This window comes from Miscanthus floridulus, unplaced genomic scaffold (genome assembly GCF_019320115.1).
Source record: "Miscanthus floridulus cultivar M001 unplaced genomic scaffold, ASM1932011v1 fs_222_3_4, whole genome shotgun sequence".
Classification (NCBI taxonomy): domain Eukaryota; kingdom Viridiplantae; phylum Streptophyta; class Magnoliopsida; order Poales; family Poaceae; genus Miscanthus; species Miscanthus floridulus.
Window position 1 is genome coordinate 97694 of NW_027096408.1, and position 20895 is coordinate 118588.

Here is a 20895-nt window from a genome sequence, read left to right on the forward strand (position 1 = left end):
TTGGCCCCGATAAGGGCTGTTTTGCTGGAGTCGCCATCGATCAGCTAGATCACCTTGTGCTCCTTTGACTTGATGTTCTTGCGTGGGGTCTCGAGGTCTGGGATCTTCAGGTGGTCGGCTGAGGTCTCCTTAGCGTCGAGCACTGGTCTTGGCCATGCGAATAGAGAGGTCGTAGGCCTCTGCTATTTTGAAGCTGTCATCCTCGCAGGTATAAGCTGCGTATACGTTGCCCCTGAGGGTTAGAACCCCCTTCTTAGTAGGCATCTTGAGCACCAGATACCTATAATGAGGTATGGCCATGAACTTAGTGAGCGACGATCGACCAAGAATAGCATGGTAGGTGTTCGTCGAAGTCAGCGACCACAAAGTTGACGTAGTCGGTGCGGAAGTGGTCCGGAGTCCCTAAATTGCACAGGTAGCGTGATCTGCCTAAGAGGTGTAGAGCTCTGTCTAGGGAGAACGCCCTAGAACTGTGCTTCGTACTGGCTTCAAGTCCGCCTGGGCTATTTTCAGGGCAGGCAGACTATTCTTGAACAGTATATCAATAGAGTTGCCACCAGTCGATCAGTACCCTATCAAACTAAACCTTGTTGATACAAGGGTCGAGGACCAGGGGAAAACGCCCTGGCTCAGGTATGGCGGCCCATTGGTCCTTCCTGCTGAAGTAGATTTCATGGTGAGACCACGGTGGGAGCCGCGGATCGGTGAGAAGGTTATCGGTGTTTGCCATGTTCAAGCAAGCACGGGCGAGCAGCTTGCGTTCTCATTTGGTCTCAATGGACACCTTGCCGCCGAATGATGGTGTGCATGCGATCGGTTGGCTTGACGTATTTGTGACGAGGGTCTGCATCGTCGTCGTCATTATCCTTGTTGCGCTGTTCTCCTAGTGTCGTTAGGCTTGTCGGACGTATCCAGAGCCTGTTGACGCATGTAGATAGTCTTGAGGACGCGGCAATTCTCCATGGTATGGTTTCGACTTAGGATGGAGCTAGTAGGGCCCCTTCAATGCTTTAGCGTAGTCGTCTTTGTAGTTACGACGTCCGCCCCCTTTTTAACGGTATTGACCTCGATGTTGTCTTCCCGAGCACGCTTGCTCCTGTAATCGTCACGGTGGTTGCGCCGCTGATTACGTTGGTCACGGTGGTCGCGGGAGTCATTGCGCCGGTTGCGACGGTCAAAATTGTCATTCTGACCACGACTACCGCGGTAATCATCGTGGCGTGGAGGGTGGTTGGAGCATGGAACCCTTGCTGCTTCTTCAACAATTATCTTTTTAGCATCGTCGACGTCCGCATATTTCTTAGCGGTGGCCAAGAGCGCTGTGACTGATTTGGGTCTCTTCCGGAGGAGCTTGTCTCTTAGGGCGTCGTGGAAGCGGAGACCAGTGATGAAAGCCTCGATTGCCTCATTGTTGGAGATTGATGGGACCTTGATGCGCATGTCTGAGAAACGTCGAATGTACTCGCGCAGTGGTTCGTCTTTCTAATCTCGGATCCATTGCAGATCGTACTTGTTGCCGGGTTGTTCACAAGTGGCGATGAAATTGTCGATGAAGGCCTGCTTGAGCTCCTGCCAAGAATCAAAATAGTTCGCCGGTAAGCTAACCAGCCATTGGTGACCTGCATGACCAACAGTGACTGGGAAGTAGTTAGACATGACGTGCTCATCAGCCATGGCTGATCGGCACGCAGTTTCGTAGAGCATGACCCATAATTTGGGGTTTTCCTTGCCGTCGTATTTCTGAAGTTTCTCGAGCTTGAAATTCTTGGGCCATATGACTTGGCGAAGGTGCGGAGTAAACTGCTTCAGACCCGGCGGACCGTGGGTGGTGTCATACTCCATACGGCGGTGGCTTTCGTAGGATGCTCGATCGTCGGCTCTCTGGTTGATGCGAGCGCGCAGATCCCGTCCACCGAGGTAATGACGAAGATCGATATTGCCATCGCGGCGATCCCGATTGCCATCTGGATTAGCTCTGCGACCGTGGTTATCGCGGCGATTGTCGCGGTTGTCCCAGCGGTCATTGTCCCGACGACGGTTGTCATTCTGGCCACCATCATGGCCATCGTTGTTGCGTGAGCCACGTTAGGTTGAGTGGCTGTGAACGACTTGGGTGCTGGCGGCTGTGGCTTGACTCGACTGACTCGGATGGAGCCCGAGCTTGGTTTGCAATCTCCGCGGTCTGGGCCATAGCAGCCGTTAGATAGGCTTATATTTCATCGCGAACTGCTTGGGTTTCCGGGGTGTTCAGTAGCCGTTGCATTGTCGCCATGGCGACGGCTACGTTAGCACTTGGAGTCCTAAAGACTTGTTTGTCTCCCACCCTGTCGAAAGCATCATTGAGGTCACGTGGCTAGACCCTTATGCGCCGTGCCTCCTGGTCTGCTTCGGCTTCAATTTGTCGGCGATTAAACCGGTCAATGTTGCGTGCTTCGCGTGCAGTCCTTTCTTGTTCTGTTTCGCCAACTGCCGGTGGTTCGTCATTGTTGACCACGTTGATCAAACCCCCTCGCCTTGGCGGAAAGGACGGGAATTGCAGGAATCCCGAGGCGTGATCCGGGATATTCAGATCGTACTCGACGCCTTCATCCTCGTGATGCTGGAGCTTGGTGTGGACAGAGGCATCAGATGCGGTGCCAGACAAGAAGCTGGAGTCACCCTCTTGGATCGTGTGGACGGATCCTTCATGATGATCTTCAATCCGGACCATGTTGACAAAGTTGCGTGGCTTCTGCCGAGGTCGGCGCATAGAACACAGGTCCGGGCGGCGTTGTAGGTTGTACGCGTAGCTGGAAGCAGTGTTTTGCAGGCCGTAGGGTTGGACCTGGTGGTTCTCCATCGAGGCTTCGTACTCGGAGAGTCGGAGACCTGTTGCGAAGGTCAGCTGGCGACGAGCGGAGCGCCCCTCAGGAGTAGATATGACCACGAGATCTGTTCTAAGTCGCGTAGGACGACTGGTCCGAGCTGGTCGGATAGATCTGTTGTGGGGAGTGGTTACCTACTCATTAGGTTGACTTTGAATCGTACTTACCAGAGCTAGGGTTTCAGCGAGTTTGGTGCCGACCCGATCGATGGAATCGAGCAGGTCGGTGTTGTCGATCTGCTTCCCTTTGTAGCGGGGAAGCGGATGACGGGTCGTCGGCGTGGCTGAAGGTGATGTAGGCGTGGTCGGAGCCAGATGTACCGTGGTCGGAGCTAGATCCATCGTGGTCGGAGCCGTAGCTGTAGTGGTCGGAGCCGTATCCGTAGTGGTCGGAGCCGTAGCCGACGCAAGTGAAGTAGTGGTCGGCGCAGAATGAATCCACGCCTCCCCCGTAGTCATGGCGATGGCGTCGTTGGAGCCGGTGGTCCAGGTGATCTGGCCAATGGTGATCGTGAGGCCGTTGAGAGTAGCCATGGAGCCGGAGGTGATGACCGTCTTGTTTGCTTGGAGAGCAATACGCACACCCCCTACCTGGAGCGCCACTATCGACGAAATACGGTCGGCAGCCTACCTAGGGGTATGCCCAATGGTAGTAGATTGTCGGCAGACAGATGCGCAAGTCACAAACAAGACGGTGACGCAAGACAGACACAAGGTTTTATCCAGGTTCGGCCGCCAAGAAGGCGTAATACATACGTCCTGCGTCTGATTGGTATTGCTGTATGTCAATGAGAGATGTTTTTTTAGAGGGATCCCCTGCCCGCCTTATATAATCCGGGGGGCAGAGTTACAGATCTGGAAACTAATCCTAGTCAGTTACAATTGCCATATGTGGACGGATAAGGATTCCTACTCTAACCGACCAGGATCCTACTTGATCGCCAAATCTGCCTTGACTCCTTGCGCGGGACTCCAACCAGGTTGGCTGGGCCGCACGTCGTCTTTCGGCTGGACCGAACCCATTGATCCGGGCCGGCCCAAGCTTAGCCGTAAGGGTATAGGGGTTAATACCCCCACAGCCTCCGTCTCTCTCTCTGTGTTTTGCGTCGTCGAGAATCGACGACGCTTTTTTGCCTTCTGACACCGCTGCTACGCAAAATGGGTGGATTGAATGCGTCCTCCGTTGGATTACGATTTTGGGACGTAAAAACACTGTACACTGATCCAATTTGCGTTTGGGTCGTCTTTTGCATGTGTTGTTGGAGACAGTCTAACGAGCAAGATATGGGTCATGTCGGACAACTGCTAAATCAATTAAGATGAGTTTGTCAAGGCCATGATGACCATATGAGAAAGCACGACTGTCCATTTATAACAAACAATATAAAGGGACATGTAGTGCATCATCAGTATCATTGACATTTTGGTATAAGACACGTTCATACTTACAATATCTTGACATTATTTTTTATATCGTGACACGGTTAAAGGCACCGGTAAGAACAGATGATAGTTAAACTGTTCTTAGTAAGGCTGGTGGGGATCTAGGATATGATGGAGACAAGGGAGGCTAAATAATAAAGATGATTTGCAATGAAGATTTGAAGCTTCTGCTACAGTGATTCAGTGCTGAAACTAGCTCCCGGGGCTGCAGGGCCCCGGGGATCCGTCACTGTTAGCAGGTATAATATCGTTACATGTGCCACTGGTCAAACTTTTTTTTTTTTTTGCCTTTCCGTCCACTTTTGTCTCAAACAGTGTCAAACTACGCTCGTAAAAATCTAAACTACCCTCAGGACTACTGGTACAAGTCCATGGGATCTTTTAATCTTGGACACATATCCAGAGATGAACGAGAGAGGTTCACTGCCAGTATTTTTCTAAGGTGACGTTTGGATATAGGGAAACCAGAGGTGGGATAGGAAAATAAGGGCATGGAGATATCATATCCTACGTTTGGATTTAAGCAACGGGAAAGGGATAGGGGTGGGTTATGCCAGGAAATGAGCCGCGACACCAACGCCACCGAACAGAGGCCATCTATTTTTTTTTTTTTTTTGAAGAAGAATAACAGAGGCCATCTAACGGACTCATCAGCGTCGCCGCCGTCGATGGAGGCACGGCTCGCCTCACAGCGCGGAAACTCGAATCCGCGTGCGCCGCTGGAGCCGAAGTCGAAGCCACTCTCGCTGCGGCGTCGGAGACAAGCCTCACTCGCATGCTGCAGCGGCTTCGGATGCGCCGCGCCGCCGGAGCAGCAGCCGCTCGCCTCGGAGATGTCGCGCCGCTAGAGCCGCCGCTCACCTCGCATGGGTCTAGCTGGAGGCCGCTCGCCTCGGATGCGCGGGAGCAGGAGCAAGACAAGGCCATGCGCTGGAGCAGGAGCAAGCCAAGACCATTCGCATGCTGCTGGATGCCTGTCTTCTGTCGAGAACCATCGAGTCTTCCAGGACGGGCCATTTGTTAATAGGAAATAGCGAACGGGTCCCACATAATGCTGTTATCCCAAACTAAATTGCCAAACAAGGAAATATGCGATAGAGTTCTCGTAATCAGACCATAACCTAGTCCGCCATAACCCACCTATTTCTCTATCCCTTTCCCAAATTATATCCAAACGCCACCTAAAGGGAAATAGTCACAAATCCAGAGACGCAGTGAGGGGCCGACTGGTCACCGCCTTCGCGGAGGCGCTGGAGCGGTGCGTGCTCCGCGTGTGGCCCAGGCTGTGCCGCGTGTTAAATGATGAGATATTCAGTTAAGAGTTGATATGCTCCGGTGATTGTAAATGTGGTGATATTATCCCACAATTGTAGCTAGGGTTTATTGTAGTCTAACTGCTTCATGTAATCCCTGTACAATACCTCTATATAATGAAACACCGAGAGCCCCTGAAGGGTATCTCATTGCCGCATATTTCCTTATATGGTATCAGATGCCTTCTGTTCCTAACGAACATCGATCTAATCTGCATCGCCTCCTTCCCATGGCGGCCTCCTCCTCCATTGCGCCGCTTGCCTTTGGCCTTCTCCCCGTCGTCTCGGAGAAGATCACCCGCGGGAACTACAACATGTGGCACGCCACCGTGTCGTCTGCGCTCAAGGGTGCTCGCCTCGCTGGTTACATCCAGAGCACGGCTGCGCCCCCATCTCCGTTCCTCACCGATGCATCTGCATCTCCTGCGGATGGCAAGACGGTGGACCCTCAGCCCAATCCGGTGTATGAAAAGTGGGTGGCTAAGGACCAGATCGTCCTTAGCTACCTGTTCAAATCCTCTCCAGGGAGGTTTTCGGCTAGGTCGCGACGGCGACCACAGCGGCGGAACTTTGGGCCGCGATTCAAGATCTTCATGCTTCGAGTCGAGGGCGCGCGTCATGTCCACACGCATGGCCCTCACCACGGCGTCCAAGGGAACGTCGTCCGTGGCCGAGTTCTTTGTGAAGATGAAAGGCCTCGCCGACGACATGGCTTCGGCGGGCCGCAAGCTGGAGGACGAGGAACTTGTCTCCTTCATCCTCACCGGCCTTGGCGAGGACTTCGAGTCCATCGTGACCACCATGGCCTCTCGCGTGGAACCGATCTCCGTCAACGAGCTGTATGCCCAGCTCATCGCCTTTGAGCAGCGCAAGGAGATTAACAGCGGCGGGTCGCAATCTTTCGCTAATATGGCCGCCAAGGGTGGTCGCGGGGGAGGGGAGAACTCCCCCAACTCCAACTTCAACCAGTCTCGCGGCCGCAATGATAGTGGCCGTGGAGGTTTTCGTCGCAGCGGCGGTGGCCATGGCAATGGTGGCCGTAGCAATGGTGGTGGCAGCTGTGTGGGAAGGAGGGCCACACAGTGGTGCACTGCTTCAAGTGATTTGACGCCAACTTCACGGGGCCACCGCAAAGAGCGCTTCGTCCGCAAGCACGGCACCCTATGGGGCGGACACCAACTGGTATGTTGATTCCGACGCAACGGATCACATAACCGGTGAATTGGAGAAGCTTTCCTTCCGCGACAAGTACCGTGGCGGAGAACAAGTGCTTACGGCCAATGGGCCAGGTATGACTAATTAATCACATTGGTCATAGTACTTTGCGTTTCCCAGTTCGTGATATCCATTTAAACAATGTTCTTCATGTTCCGAGTGCAAGTAAAAATCTTGTCTTTGCTCATCGTCTTGTTAAAGACAACAATGCCTTTCTTGAACTTCACCCACGACATTTTTCTCTTAAGGACCAAGGTGACAAGGAAGACACTCCTAGAAGGGCGATGTGAGGAAGGTCTTTATCCATTGAAGCCATATACACAAAATCATTCTCCACCGAATAAACAAGTTCTTGGCGCCTTCAAGCCTTCCACCTCCTTATGGCATAGTCGCCTAGGTCATGCTTCATCACCCGTCGTTCAGAGGATTATTAGTCATCATAAGCTTTCTTTTTCTAGTGATTCAAATAAAAGTGTGATTTGTGATGCATGTCAGATGGGAAAAAGCCATCAGTTACCCTATCCTAAGTCAAACAGTGTGTCATCCAAACCTTTTGAGCTTGTGTTCACTGATGTATGGGGACCGGCACCAATCTCGGTGGGTCGGCATTCTTATTATGTCAGTTTTATTGATGATTTTAGCAAATTCACCTGGATCTATTTGTTGCGTTATAAGTATGAAGTTTTCTAATGCTTCCATGATTTTCAACACATGGTTGAGCGCCAGTTTGATCATAAAATTCTTGCAGTGCAGTCGGACTGGGGAGGAGAATACCAGTCCCTCAATTCCTTCTTTAAGCACCTAGGCATTGCTCACCATGTTTCTTGCCCACATGCACACCAACAAAATGGATCCGCTGAACGCAAACACCGCCATATAGTCGAAGTCGGTCTCTCCCTTCTTGCACACGCATCCATGCCACTAAAATATTGGGATGAAGCCTTCCTAACAGCTGTTTTCATCATTAACCGCCTACCGTCTAAAGTCATCACTAATGATACACCACACGATCGTCTCCTTGACACTCCTCCGGACTACTCCTTCTTTAGAACCTTTGGATGTGCGGTATGGCCGAACTTGAGGCCTTACAATGCTAAGAAACTCCAATTTCGTTCTATACAGTTGTGTTTTCCTTGGGTATAGCAACTTACACAAGGGTTTCAAGTGCCTCGATCCCTCTACAGGTCGTGTGTATATCTCACGTGATGTGGTCTTTGATGAATCGGTATATCCTTTCTCTCAGCTCCATCCTAATGCCGGGGCCCGTCTCCGTGCCAACCTTGAACTCCTACCCGATGCACTTAAGAACCCATCACCTGAATTTGGGAATGCTCATGTACATGATCAATGCTTGGTTAATTCTAACCCCACTAATGCCGTGTCAAGTTCTTCTTCCTCTCTGGATGCAACAGGAACAAGTCCGGTGGAAAACAGCAAAGAAACAAGGGCATCTGAGCGCTATTTCATGTGCTCCATGGATTCGGCGTGCCGCGACAACATCGGCACGCCCTCCGGGGTGGATTCGCCTACTCCTCGGACTGACGCGAGATCAGAGTCCGGGTCGGTCGCGTCCGGGTCTAGTCCTGCTGCCTCGACTGCGCCCACGGCTCCCGGACCGTCTACTGGCACACCGGATCCTGGTCTTGATCCTGGTCTTGGTGCCACCTCGCCGCCCGTGTCTTCATCAATGTCAGGAGATCTTTCTTCTGGATCCCCTACGGCTACTGCTCCTTTAGCCTCGTCTGTGCTAGCTATGGCTACTCTGCCTCCACATCGTCATGGCACACGGTTACAACATGGCATCACCAAGCCCAAGCAAACACTGATGGCATAGTGCGCTGGGGTCTTCACAGCTCCGTTGATGCAGCCGAACCAGCCAGTGTTAAAGCCGCTTTGCAAGATGATCGCTGGGCTTCGGCCATGAACAAGGAGTACACTGCCTTAATGAACAATCAAACCTGGCATCTGGTTCCTGCACCGAGAGACAAGAATATCATAGGGAGCAAGTGGGTATATAAAGTCAAACAGAAAGCTGATGGCACAATCGATTGGTACAAGGCACGTCTTGTTGCGAAGGGTTACAAGCAACGTTATGGGATTGATTACGAGGATACCTTCAGTCCAGTTGTTAAGGCTGCAACCATTCGCCTTGTCTTGTTAGTGGCAGTCTCAAAGGGTTGGTCTTTGAGCCAGCTGGATGTACAGAATGCCTTTCTTCATGGTGTTCTTGAGGAAGAGGTCTATATGTGTCAGCCTCCGGGATACGAAGATGAGAAACATCCAACCTATGTTTGCAAACTGGATAAGGCTCTTTATGGTCTCAAACAGGCTCCATGTGCTTGGTATGCATGACTTTGCAGCAAGCTGGTTCAGCTGGGGTTCACACCGTCCAAGGGGGACACATCTCTGTTCTTTTATCACAAAAGGATAGTTACTATGTTTGTGCTGGTGTACGTTGACGATATCATTATGGCAAGTTCATCTTTGGCAACAACCAAGGCATTGCTCACAGATCTTGAGGCCGAGTTTGCACTCAAGGATCTTGGTGATCTTCACTATTTTCTTGGCATCGAGGTGAAGAGAAGCAGTGATGGCCTGGTCATGTCTCAACAGCGGTATGCCACTGATGTTGTGAAGCGCCAACATGTGGAATTGCAAGCTGATTGACACCCCTATCTCTACAGCCGAGAAGCTCAGTCTCACTAAGGGTGACAGTCTTGGGGAAGCAGACTCCACCAAGTACTGGAGTGTGGTTGGTGCTCTTCAGTACTTAACGCTCACCAGACCAGACTTATCCTTCACGGTGAACAAAGTTTGCCAATTCCTTCATTCACCTACAACAGTGCATTGGAGTGCTGTGAAAAGAATTCCGCGCTATGTCAAAGGGACTCTCACGATGGGTCTAAAACTACGGAAATCCAATTCCACTCTTGTAAGTGCGTTCTCTGATGCCGATTGGGTAGGATGTGTTGATGACATGAGATCAATGGGGGGATTTGCAGTGTTCTTTGGGCCAAATCTTGTGTCATGGAGCAGCTCGCAAACAACCCATAGTGTCCCTGTTCTAGTACTGAAGCCGAGTACAAGTCTTTAGCCAATGCGACGGCGAAGATGATGTGGATTCAAAGATTGTTAACAGAACTTGGTATATCACACTCCTCGGTGGCTCAGTTGTGGTGTGACAACATTGGTGCTAAGTACTTGTCTGCTAATCCAGTTTTCCATGCCAGGACGAAGCACATAGAAATCAATTTACTTTGTGCGTGAACGGGTGGCGCAAAAACTGTTGGACATTAGATTTATTAACACTGGTGATCAGGTAGCTGATGGTTTTACAAAGCCTATTTCTACAGCAAAGTTACGAGAATTTAGATTCAATCTCAACCTTGCAAGTGGCTGAGATTGTGGGAGGATGTTAAATGATGAGATATTCAATTAAGAGTTGATATGCTCCGGTGATTGTAAATGTGGTGATATTATCCCACAATTGTAGCTAGGGTTTGTTGTAGTCTAACTGCTTCATGTAATCCCTGTACAATACCTCTATATAATGAAACACCGAGAGCCCCTGAGGGGTATCTCATTACCACATATTTCCTTATATCCGCGCGTTGCTCCTACCTCGGGCTGGGCCTCGCTCACCGAGCTCGCCACCGTGAGGCGCCGCTTCCTTGACATCTGCTCATTCCTCCGCCTGCGGTCGTCACCGCCTAACCAGTGCGTCCTGAAGGCCATGGAGTCAGAGAAGACAGTGCAAGTCATCGACCTCAGCGGCACCGACACCACGTAGTGGCTAGACTTGCTGCACCTGTTGCCATGCACCTCCGCCTCACCAGCATGCACAAGCACATGCACAGGGATGTGCTCACGTAGACGGCCATGGCGCTGACCAAGGAGCTGGACCAGCGAGGTGCTTGCCATCACCACTAACCTGCACCCCGCCCAACCCCCACGGCCGCATGGGTCATCATCATGGGTGCCGCCACAAGCGCCCCCCACCCCCCAGACGTGTGGGCCATCTCGCGTGCATGGTCGTCCTGCGAGACGGGCTGGAGCGCCAAGGCCATGACAGTCATCCGCGAGGTGCTCGCCGTGATTTGGCCAGACACTACGAGCGAGGCGACTAGGATGGCGCGGCTACGGCTGCAGCCGTGAGTGAGGAGACTGCGTCCATGGCAGCGAGGATGCGCACATGGCGTCCACGATGATGAGAACGGGCTGCTCGAACGAGAGTGCAGGCAGCGCTGGAGGGGTAGGAGCCTAACATGGGGAGGGATTGGTAGAGATGGGACATTTTGGACATTTTCTTGGTTGGGCCCACATGTCAGGAAGGTGAATGAAATGGTGTGGAAAGTTTTTATTAACTCATAAACAACTACCATCTTTTTATAATGGATTCCCTTATTTGTTTGGGCTGTATATTAGACCGTACGGGAGACCGGGGACGAAGGGCAGACATCCCCTCAGAGAAAAAAAAATTGTTCTGTGCCGCGGCTCCCTCATCCCTCCATAGTCCACACTCCCTCCCTCGCTCTGAATCTGCTCACTCATGTAGGCGGCTAGGGTTTCACAGCACCATCGCGTTCGCTGGCCCCGGAGGCGGATCTATAGTGCCCTCACCTCTTCTCCATCCTGAGTCGACACGCTCACGGCCACCATGGAACCCCTGCCTGGTAATCCTATCGCTGCCATGCGCTAGGATCTGAACTTCCTTGCCGTCTCCAGTCTCCCTAACTCCATTGGAGGCGGCGAGACATGAGATGACACTACGGCCGCCACCGCCAGCGCTACCGCGCCGGTGACTTTACCAGACGACTGACGACATCCTCTTCCACCTACCGCCGTGGCCCTCCTCGCTCCCCCGTGCCTCACTTGTCTGCAAGCGTTGGTGCCACCTCAGTCACTGATCCCCATTTCCATCAGTCGCCTCCGCTCCCGCTACCCAAATCGCCCCTATATCGACTTCTTCGATGAATTTGTAGACTTCCATTTCTTCAGATCCGTAATGGACCCGCCAGATCTCATCCCACCTAGGCACTTCTGTCCAGCCAATCATCGATGAGAAGGGTGGCTGTGACCCTAACAATTGGAAGAAACTTTGGATGTCGCCACGGCCGCATGCTCCTCTATAGCCTGAAGGAGAAGGAGATAGTTGTGTGGGATCCCCCAACAGGCGACCACCGCCGGGTTGCCATTCCGACAGAGTTGGATAACAGAGAGAGGACGATCTGGAACGGTGTGGTACTTTGCGCTGCTGCCAGCGACCACAACCACGTCCACTGGCGATTTCTGCCCTACCCCTTCAAGGTGGACCAGTGGTTGTTGTCACCCGCAGCAATGACACACTATCGTGCTGGGCGACATGTAAGAGCAGAGAAACCGTGTCTTGTAAACTATTGGCGTAAACATCTATTTACGTTTTCCAATTTGAGTCTGTTTAGTGGGACCTGATGGTCAGTCGGTGTAAGAAAGCACATAAGTGCTGAACCTTTGTCTGGACCGAACAATCTTCAGAAAAGTAAAAAGTAGCCAAGGCAAAGGGGTTTACCCTGCCGGCGCCTTCGTCACTGACTACTCTTGTGTGCTCACGTCGACGGTGATCGCCGACTGGCCAAGGGTGCGACAAGTGGTATTAGAGACACTCTATCCTTGGCGTGGGTGATGGGCGCAACGCTCTTCCTCATCGCTTCTTATCCGCACATCCGACGCATTCACCGACGGTTCTACTGGTACGACGTCCTACCACCTCCCCACCTCCTCCATCACCGCAGTCGCTATTTTTGCTCCACATCTGCTCTTCCCTCTCCGGTACCATCTCAATCCCGTCACTTTGATCTACAGCTCGTAATTCCGGTGGGCAGGTTGATCTCCGTCACGCCCGCATGGTGTTCGACGTGAGATCCTAGAGGTCCCTCCTTTGGGTTGAGTTGGGTCAGTGATGGTTTTGGTGTCGACTACCTGCCCCCTTCCCCTCTCTACTCCTCTAGAAACTCCATTGGTCACCACGGCTCCACTTAAACCATCGAAACAAACCCAGATTCTGTTGGGACACCATGGCCAGAAGTGCGGACGATGAGAAGCAGTTCATGGACAAGGTCATGGAGCAATTCGATCTGTTATTCACAAGAGTTAATGATATTGGGGAACTTCAACAGCAGATGAAAGCCCAGATGGATATCAGGGGAGTAGCCATGGATAACTATTCTGCTGAACAACACATGATCGCTCAACAAGTCAAAGCCAATGGGGTAGCAGTGGCACAATTGACAATGAGACAGTTTGACCAGGAGGCTGCTTATGATGATGATGATGGGGCATCCATGTTGTTTGGAGAGAAGGCATCCTTTCAAAATGTCTTTGCCAGAGATAAAGAAACAATTAAGGTAGAAACTTCAAAGATCAAAAGACACCCACACAGAATTAGGGAAAGAGACACTTTGCCTAGCCCAGCTATGCCCAAAATGCAATTTCCCAAATTTGATGGTACAAATCCTAAGATATGGAAGGATGATTGTCAGAGTTACTTTGATTTGTATCATCTGCCAGAGGGCATGTGGATTACGGCTGCTCATTTGCATTTTGAGGGTAATGCTGCTAAGTGGTACCAAGCTTACAAACTAAACCATACTTTCAGGGATTGGGATCATTTTTGTGCTGTCATGGAAGAGGAGTTTGGAGCCAATGACTACCGAATAGCCATGAATGATTTATTGGATCTCAAGCAGACTGGGACAGTGATAGAGTACACCACCCTAGTTCCAAGCATTGCAGTTCACTGTCACCATGCACAATCCTCATTATGATGACATGTTCTTCACACCTCATTACATCAGAGGTCTCAAGGAAGAAATTAGGGGAACCGTAGAGAGTCAAATGCCAACAACAGTGCATCAGGCTTCCATAATTGCTAAGATTCAGCAGGGGGTCTATGACAGAAGCAAGACTAGATATCAAAAAAATGTTAGTCAACCAAAACCATACATGCCACCAAGAGTTGAACCCAAGCCAGCCACTCCACTCACTTCTCTGTGGAAGGATAGGCAATTATGGGACTACAGGAAGGCAAATGGCCTTTGTTTCAACTGTGGTGACAAATTTGTTCCTGGTCACCTAGAAGTATGTCCTAAGAGAAACAAACCTCAAGTCAATGCATTGGTCATCAATGATCTTGACAAAGAACTCTCTAATGAGGTCCTCAACCAACTAGCAGCTGAAGACACACTTCATGAAGACTTTTGCTAGTTGTCACTGCATGCCATTTCTAGTGTGGACAACACAAACTGTATCAAGCTAAAAGCCAGAGTCTAGGATAAGGTGATGCTCATCCTTGTGGACAGTGGTAGCTCCCATAGCTTCATTAGCTCTCAGTTGTTGCTTTGACAAAGTTACCTACAGTGTCCACTCAAGAGAAAAAAGTCAAGCTAGCAAATGGTGAATGGATGACCACCAACAAAAAAGTACAAGGATTGTCCTGGTATTGTCAAGGCCATACACTATCTACTGATATGGTGGTCTTGGATATGCATCCATATGATGCCATCCTTGGTTTTGATTGACTCCAATCCAATAGTCCCATGCAGTGTGACTGGCAACACAAAACACTAGAATTTTGGGTCCAGGGCAAACCTGTCAAGCCGAAAGGAATAACAGACCCTCCTCTCCAACTTTAGTCTATCTCAGCCATTAAGGTATTTAACTCCACAAAGGGTAATGACATTTGGGCTTTTGTTCTACTAGACTATGTTCCAGCCACCAATCTAACCAAACCCAATGCAACTTCCCCACCATCTAAAATTCTTGCCATTCTCTCAACCTATAGTGATGTGTTCACTGATCCCAAAACCCTACCACCACAAAGAGCCTATGACCATACCATTCCACTATTGCCTGGATCTATCCCCATTAATTCTAAACCTTACCACTATTCACCATTACACAAAACTGAGATAGAGAGACAAGTTTAGGAGCTTCTGCATGCTGGCTTAATAGCTCATAGCCATAGTCCTTTTGCCTCACCAGTCCTTTTGGTCAAAAAGAAGGATGGTACATGGAGATTTTGTGTGGACTATAGAAAATTGAATGACATCACAATCAAAAATAGGTTTCCCATGCCAATCAATGAAGAGATTTTAGATGAATTACATGGAGCTAAGTTCTTTACCAAGCTTGATATGAGGTCAGGATATCATCAAGTGAGAATGCATCCAGAGGATGAGTACAAAACTACATTTAAAACTCATCACGGCCACTATCAGTTCAAGGTGATGCCATTTGGACTCACAAATGCACCTGCTACTTTCTAGTGCATCATGAACCAAATTTTGCAGCCATTTCTCAGGAAGTTTGTGTTGGTCTTCTTAGATGACATACTAATCTTTAGTGCCACTATGGAAGACCACAAACATCATTTGCAACAAGTTTTAGCTGAATTAAGAAAACAAAAACTATTCCTCAAAGAGAGCAAATGTTCTTTTGCATAGTCAAGTTTGGAATATGTAGGCCATATTATCTCAGCAGCAGGGGTGTCCACAGACCCAAACAAGATATTAGCTATGCTCTATTGGCCAACTCCTACTTCCTTCATAGAACTTAGAGCATTCCTGGGTCTTACATGTTACTATAGATGGTTTGTCAAAGGTTATGGAGTCCTAACCAAACCACTGACCAACTTGTTGAGACTGAAACAGTTCAGTTGGTCTCCTGCAGCCCAGTCAGCATTTGACAGTGTTAAAGTGGCGATGACAAGAACACCTGTCCTAGCACTGCCCAACTTCCAAGAATCCTTTACAATTGAAACAGATGCTTGTCAGGATGGTATTGGGGATGTGTTGATGCAAAAAGGTCAACCCATTGCTTATCTTAGCAAAGCATTGGGAGAGAAACATAAAGCCTTATCCATATATGAAAATGAGTTCTTGGCTTTGATCATGGCAGTGGAAAGGTGGAGAGCTTATTTGCAAAGACAAGAGTTCATCATAGTGACAGATCACAAATCCCTAGCCTATCTCAATGAACAAAATCTACACTCTGAGATGTAGAGGAAAGCAATGACACGGCTCATGGGACTGCATTTCAAAATTGTATACCGATAAGGCAAAGAAAATATGGCTGCTGATGCCCTCTCTAGAGTAGCCCATCTTATGGCATTACAAGCTGTGTCTTCAGTACAACCTGCTTGGATACAGGAAGTCCTGAATTCTTATACTACAGACACTCAAGCCCAGCAACTCCTAACAAAGTTAGCCATCTCCAGTCCTGATGCCTAGGGTTACAAGTTTGGACAGAGGATTGATAAGGCATCATGGCAAAGTTTGGATTGCTCAAAATGCAGCACTACAAACCAAAATACTTGCTGCATGTCATTCCAGTGCTCTTGGAGGCCACTCAGGTATGGCTGCTACATACCAAAGACTTAAAAGGCACTTTGCTTGGAAAGGTATGAAATAAGATATGGAATCCTTTATCAAATAGTGTTCTGTCTGTCAACAGTCCAAACACTCCAACAATCATCCATTGGGCTTACTCCAGCCCCTACCAATTCCAGAGGGTGTATGGAGGGATTTGTCCATGGACTTTATAGAAGGATTACCCAAATCCCAAGGCTTCAGTGTCATTTTGGTGGTGGTAGACTAGGCTTACCAAGTTTGCACATTTTCTGCCAGTCAAACATCCATACACTGTAGCAAATATTGCCCAGCTTTTCATGGACAATGTAGTCAAACTACATGGATTACCAAGCACAATAGTCACTGACAGGGACACTGTCTTTCTCAATCACTTTTGGAAAGAACTCTTTAAGCTATATAAAGTCAATATCCAACTAAGCACTGCCTACCATCCACAAATAGATGGCCAGACTGAAAAGAGTCAACCAATGTTTGGAAATGTATCTCCGGTGCTCTGTGCAAGACTCCCCAAAAGCTTGGACTCAGTGGCTGTCCTTAGCTGAACTGTGGTACAATTCATCCTATCACACTTCCCTGGGATGCTCACCTTTCAAGGCTCTGTATGGCTATGAGCCAAATGTTGGGGCGGTTCCTACTGTCCCAGACTCAACCTCAAGTACTGTCGCTGAGATCATTGCAGACAGGGAATTACACTTACAAGCCCTAAAGACTAATCTAGCTAAGGCACAGAACCGTATGAAGTCGCTGGCTGATCAGAAAAGGCAGGACTATCATTTCTCTATTGGCGATCAAGTGTTGCTCAAACTTCAGCCATACACACAATCCTCAGTGGCTAACAGACCCTTTCCAAAGCTCGCTTACAAGTACTTTGGACCCTATACAGTACAAGAGCGAATTGGAAATGTGGCCTACCAGCTTGAATTGCCAGAAGGATCTCTAATTCATCCTGTTTTTTACATTTCTCAACTGAAACCTTTCATTGCAGACTATACTCCTGTGTATGACACACTTCCAGTGACTACCGACTTGGAAGCTGCAGCGGCAAAGCCTGAAGCCATTCTGGAGCGTCGATTGGTGAAGAAAGGCAATACGGCGATTCCTCAAGTCAAGGTCACCTGGACCGGTCTGCCAGCATCAGCTATGACGTGGGAAGACTACCATGTGATCAAGAAGAGATTTTCAGATGCGCCAGCTTGGGGACAAGCGGCAGCTCAGGGGGAGGAGATGTCGTGTTGGGCGACATGTAAGAGCAGAGAAACCGTGTCTCGTAAACTGTTGGCGTAAACATCTATTTACGTTTTCCAATTTGAGTCTGTTCAGTGGGACCTGATGGTCAGTCGGTGTAAGAAAGCACATAAGTGCTGAACCTTTGTCTGGACCGAATAATCTTCAGAAAAGTAAAAAGTAGCCAAGGCAGAGGGGTTTACCCTGCCGGCGCCTTCGTCACTTACTACTCTTGTGTGCTCACGTCGACGGCGATCGCCGGCGGCCAAGGGTGCGACACACACAGGTGTTCGCCTGCATTTACTCATCACAAACAGGCAAATGGAGCAATCTCGTCTCAGCGGCTGTTCCGTTTGTGGTTTATTATGTTGGTTGTCCCGGCGTCCTGGTTGGCAGTATTGGATGCCTCTTGGTCATTACTATGGCATTGCTGAGTTTGATTTGGACAAACATACTCTAGTGTTGGTTGAGTGCCCTTCCGGTGCAGAAGTTTCAGAGGGCCGTTCTCCAATCTTGCTAGCACAAAATGGTGTTCTGTGCCTGGCCATTCTGTCAGGCAACAGCCTCCAAATGTGAGAGAGGAAGGTTTGTTCTGAAGGTGTTGCCAGCTTGGTGCTGAGGAAGTCTGATAAGCTGCAGAAGATTCTCTTCTTTTTTTTTACGTATGCACACAGATTCATGTATATCTAGCTATGTTACATATCTTTCCAGCATTTAAATGTGTAATGTATTAATATAGATGAAAAATAAGCATTATAGAAAATAAATTTTTTGACTCGAATCCTAATGTATGAAATGAATAATTTGATGACACATTTCATAGAGTACTGTTATTTTTTCATTTAATATTCCTACATATCTTTGTAGATAATCTTTACCATATTGATCTTGCTATTGACCTCTTTGTTTAAGAAAACTAGCATTCTGTCAAGGAGTTATGGGTGTCATGCTGTAAGTGATGATATATGTGAGGGATTTTAAAGCATTTAATGTATATCTAAATGAGTTATCTGACTATATCATTGCACTTTTAATGAAGTTTTCGAAACTTCTGCACCAGTCGCCATGTCTACGATGTACCTCGCATGAACTATTAGCCTTTCAATTTGCAAAAAAGAAATCTTTTTGGTATTAGGAAGGGGTTCCCAAGTTCTGGCTGCTATGTTGAACATAAGTGCAAGGTAACAAAACATTTTGCGTCTTGTGAATAATACTTATATGAATGACACTTTAGAAGCCTTATGGTCAAATATTAGAATATGTACCATGGATATATGTTGAAGCCTTTGCATTGAGCACTTCAAATCTACAGAATTAGATTTATAAATTATAACTGAAGATACTTCCATAGCTTCTTATTTGTTACTATTTTCACTAATGTATAGAAATTAATTGTAAAACTTTGTCTTAGAGACTGCAAAATATTTGTAGTATAAAAAGGAATAATCTTTCACGTGACATAGTGAATCTCATTAATCTGAAATTTTCATCACCTCTGTCTATGACACACTGGGCCTTGGACCTACATGTTGTCGACATATCCTGATGGCATATCGGGGATTGAGATTCTCTTGCCAGTGGCAAGTAAGGAAACGCCCTTGTAAAAGAACAGAGAGAATGCCATCTTTTGTTGAAATAGTGGTCCTGCTGCAGGTTATGAATTAATATGCACTAAGAATATTTAGTGTATGAGCTCAAAAGATTGCAATCAAGTATTTTTGGTGTCTTGATCCTTCTCCATTGAGTTGAAATTAAAAAACAGTAATACTTGGTTAGCTCTTCTTAAATTTATAAAAGTATGCTTATGAAGTAGAAACTAGGTGTTTCTAGTCGCTGTGTTGTTATGCCCCTCATCCGCCTACCACACTTAAAGTTTTACTACTGATGGAGGCATTAAAGTGCAAACCTTTAGTAGTTACTAAAGAGATGTAGCAAAAATCTCAAGAGCAGGTCAACATTTTAATTGTTATGCCTAGTGGTAATATTGAGAGGATTCAACTTTGGAGAATATGAGTGTTTAGTTTGGAAGAAGTGGGATGGGACAGTTCCCATCCCAGTTTTTATGGATGAGATGATCTCGTCTCATGTTTGGTTGAGAGGGATGGGACCGTCTCTATCTTGTGCTTGGTTTGGGGGCAGTAAAAAGTGGGATCATGCATCTGACCGTGGAAACCACCCGTGAGTCCCTCTCTTTGTTTTCTTCTTTCCTTTCTTCTTCCTGCAATTGCTCACGCCCGCACTCCACGGCTCCCACGGCTGGTGGCTGCACTCTGCGGTGGTGGTGGCTAAGCCTGCTCGTCCGCAGCTCTGCCCTTGCTATCAGAAGCCGGAGCCCACCTTCCCTCCATCCTCGCCTTCGCACTGGCATCTGGCACCCACTCGTCTGCCCTCGCCTTGGCTCGCAATGCTTGCTTGACTGCTCAAAAACTGGTTCTATTCCTCAAGTGAAGCACAAATATAATGATTTTCCTGTTTGGTATGATTTACTCAAAGTTAAAGACATATATTTGCATGTAAGAAAGGTTAAACCTGCTTTTGGTTGGACTCTTGGCTATATGAAAAACCTTTGGAGACATTATTTCCAGATTTATATGAATTGTGTGAGAATAAAGAGTTAAGTGTAGCTCAAGTCAAAAAGGGTGAAATTGTGGTAACTTTTAGGAGATGGCTGATTGACAATTTAAGGGATACTTGGGAGCATATTTGGGAGAAACTATTGAATTTTAAGTTTCTCTAATGAACTATTGGACAGGTTTGTATGCTGAAATGGACAAGGAAGAGCTGATTGAGGGCGTTGACACCATGCTGAAAGTGGCAGGAAGTCTTCTGGCGGCACGACGCAGGACTGAAGGTGGCGCCAAGCAACTGACGGATGAAGAACTCTAGGAGGAGGATGATATGTTGGAATGAAGAAACACTGAGAACTTGACAGGGGTTGGGTCGTATTTTGAGCTTGTGCTGCTGTTTGTTTGCTTTGCGGTTTGAGTGGCTGAAATGCCTTTGGTCAGTTATGATTCTGCTTCAGATACTTGTATGCTGCCTTGTCAGGTTGGGGAGTTTTTGTGTTGCAGTCTGAACTCTGAGTCAGAGCTGTAGACTGTAACCGGTTCTGGGGTATTTTGCTGGTAGCTTCGGAACTCCCGACCTGTTTCGACGATCTCTGTAGACATTAACAGTTGAGACTGGATTAGATATATGCAGTATTGCAGTGGCATTTAGAGGTTAGTTTGCTTATGTGTTCCGAGCAGATTTGAGCCGAACTTCCCTGTTAAGACTTTTTCTTTGACAAAAAGCCCTGTTAAGACTTGAAGTTGAGCAGCAGGTTATCCTGAGTCGTGAGGATACGAAAGCCCTACGCTCTGAGTCTGGACTCTATTATTTACTTCTTTCGTTTTAAGAAGAATGGAATTCTTGCTCATCGAGAAGTCAA

The 20895-nt window shown here is 48.3% G+C and overlaps 1 protein-coding gene, 1 non-coding gene and 1 pseudogene across 4 annotated transcripts in view; all 3 read left to right on the forward strand.

Moving 5' to 3' along the window:
* Positions 1-20601, forward strand: part of LOC136530865 (F-box protein At5g03970-like) — a 44307-nt gene extending 23706 nt beyond the window's left edge. Inside the window, exons 2-3 of one of the 3 annotated variants that reach the window (XR_010777899.1) lie at positions 18505-18646; positions 20218-20325. Coding sequence is in view for 1 of the 3 variants with exons in the window: in XM_066523574.1 (XP_066379671.1) it covers positions 20218-20351 (134 nt within the window). In the remaining 2 variants the exon portion in view is untranslated. Of the gene's footprint in view, positions 1-18504; positions 18647-19438; positions 19942-20217 lie in introns of those variants that run through there. The other 2 variants (XR_010777900.1, XM_066523574.1) reach the window with 2 other exon arrangements.
* On the forward strand, positions 6346-6484 carry LOC136530870 (small nucleolar RNA Z247). Its single transcript, XR_010777901.1, has one exon. It is a non-coding gene; the product is annotated as a small nucleolar RNA Z247 (small nucleolar RNA).
* On the forward strand, positions 11027-18336 carry LOC136530866 (uncharacterized; annotated as a pseudogene).
* Positions 20602-20895: the final 294 nt, after the last annotated feature.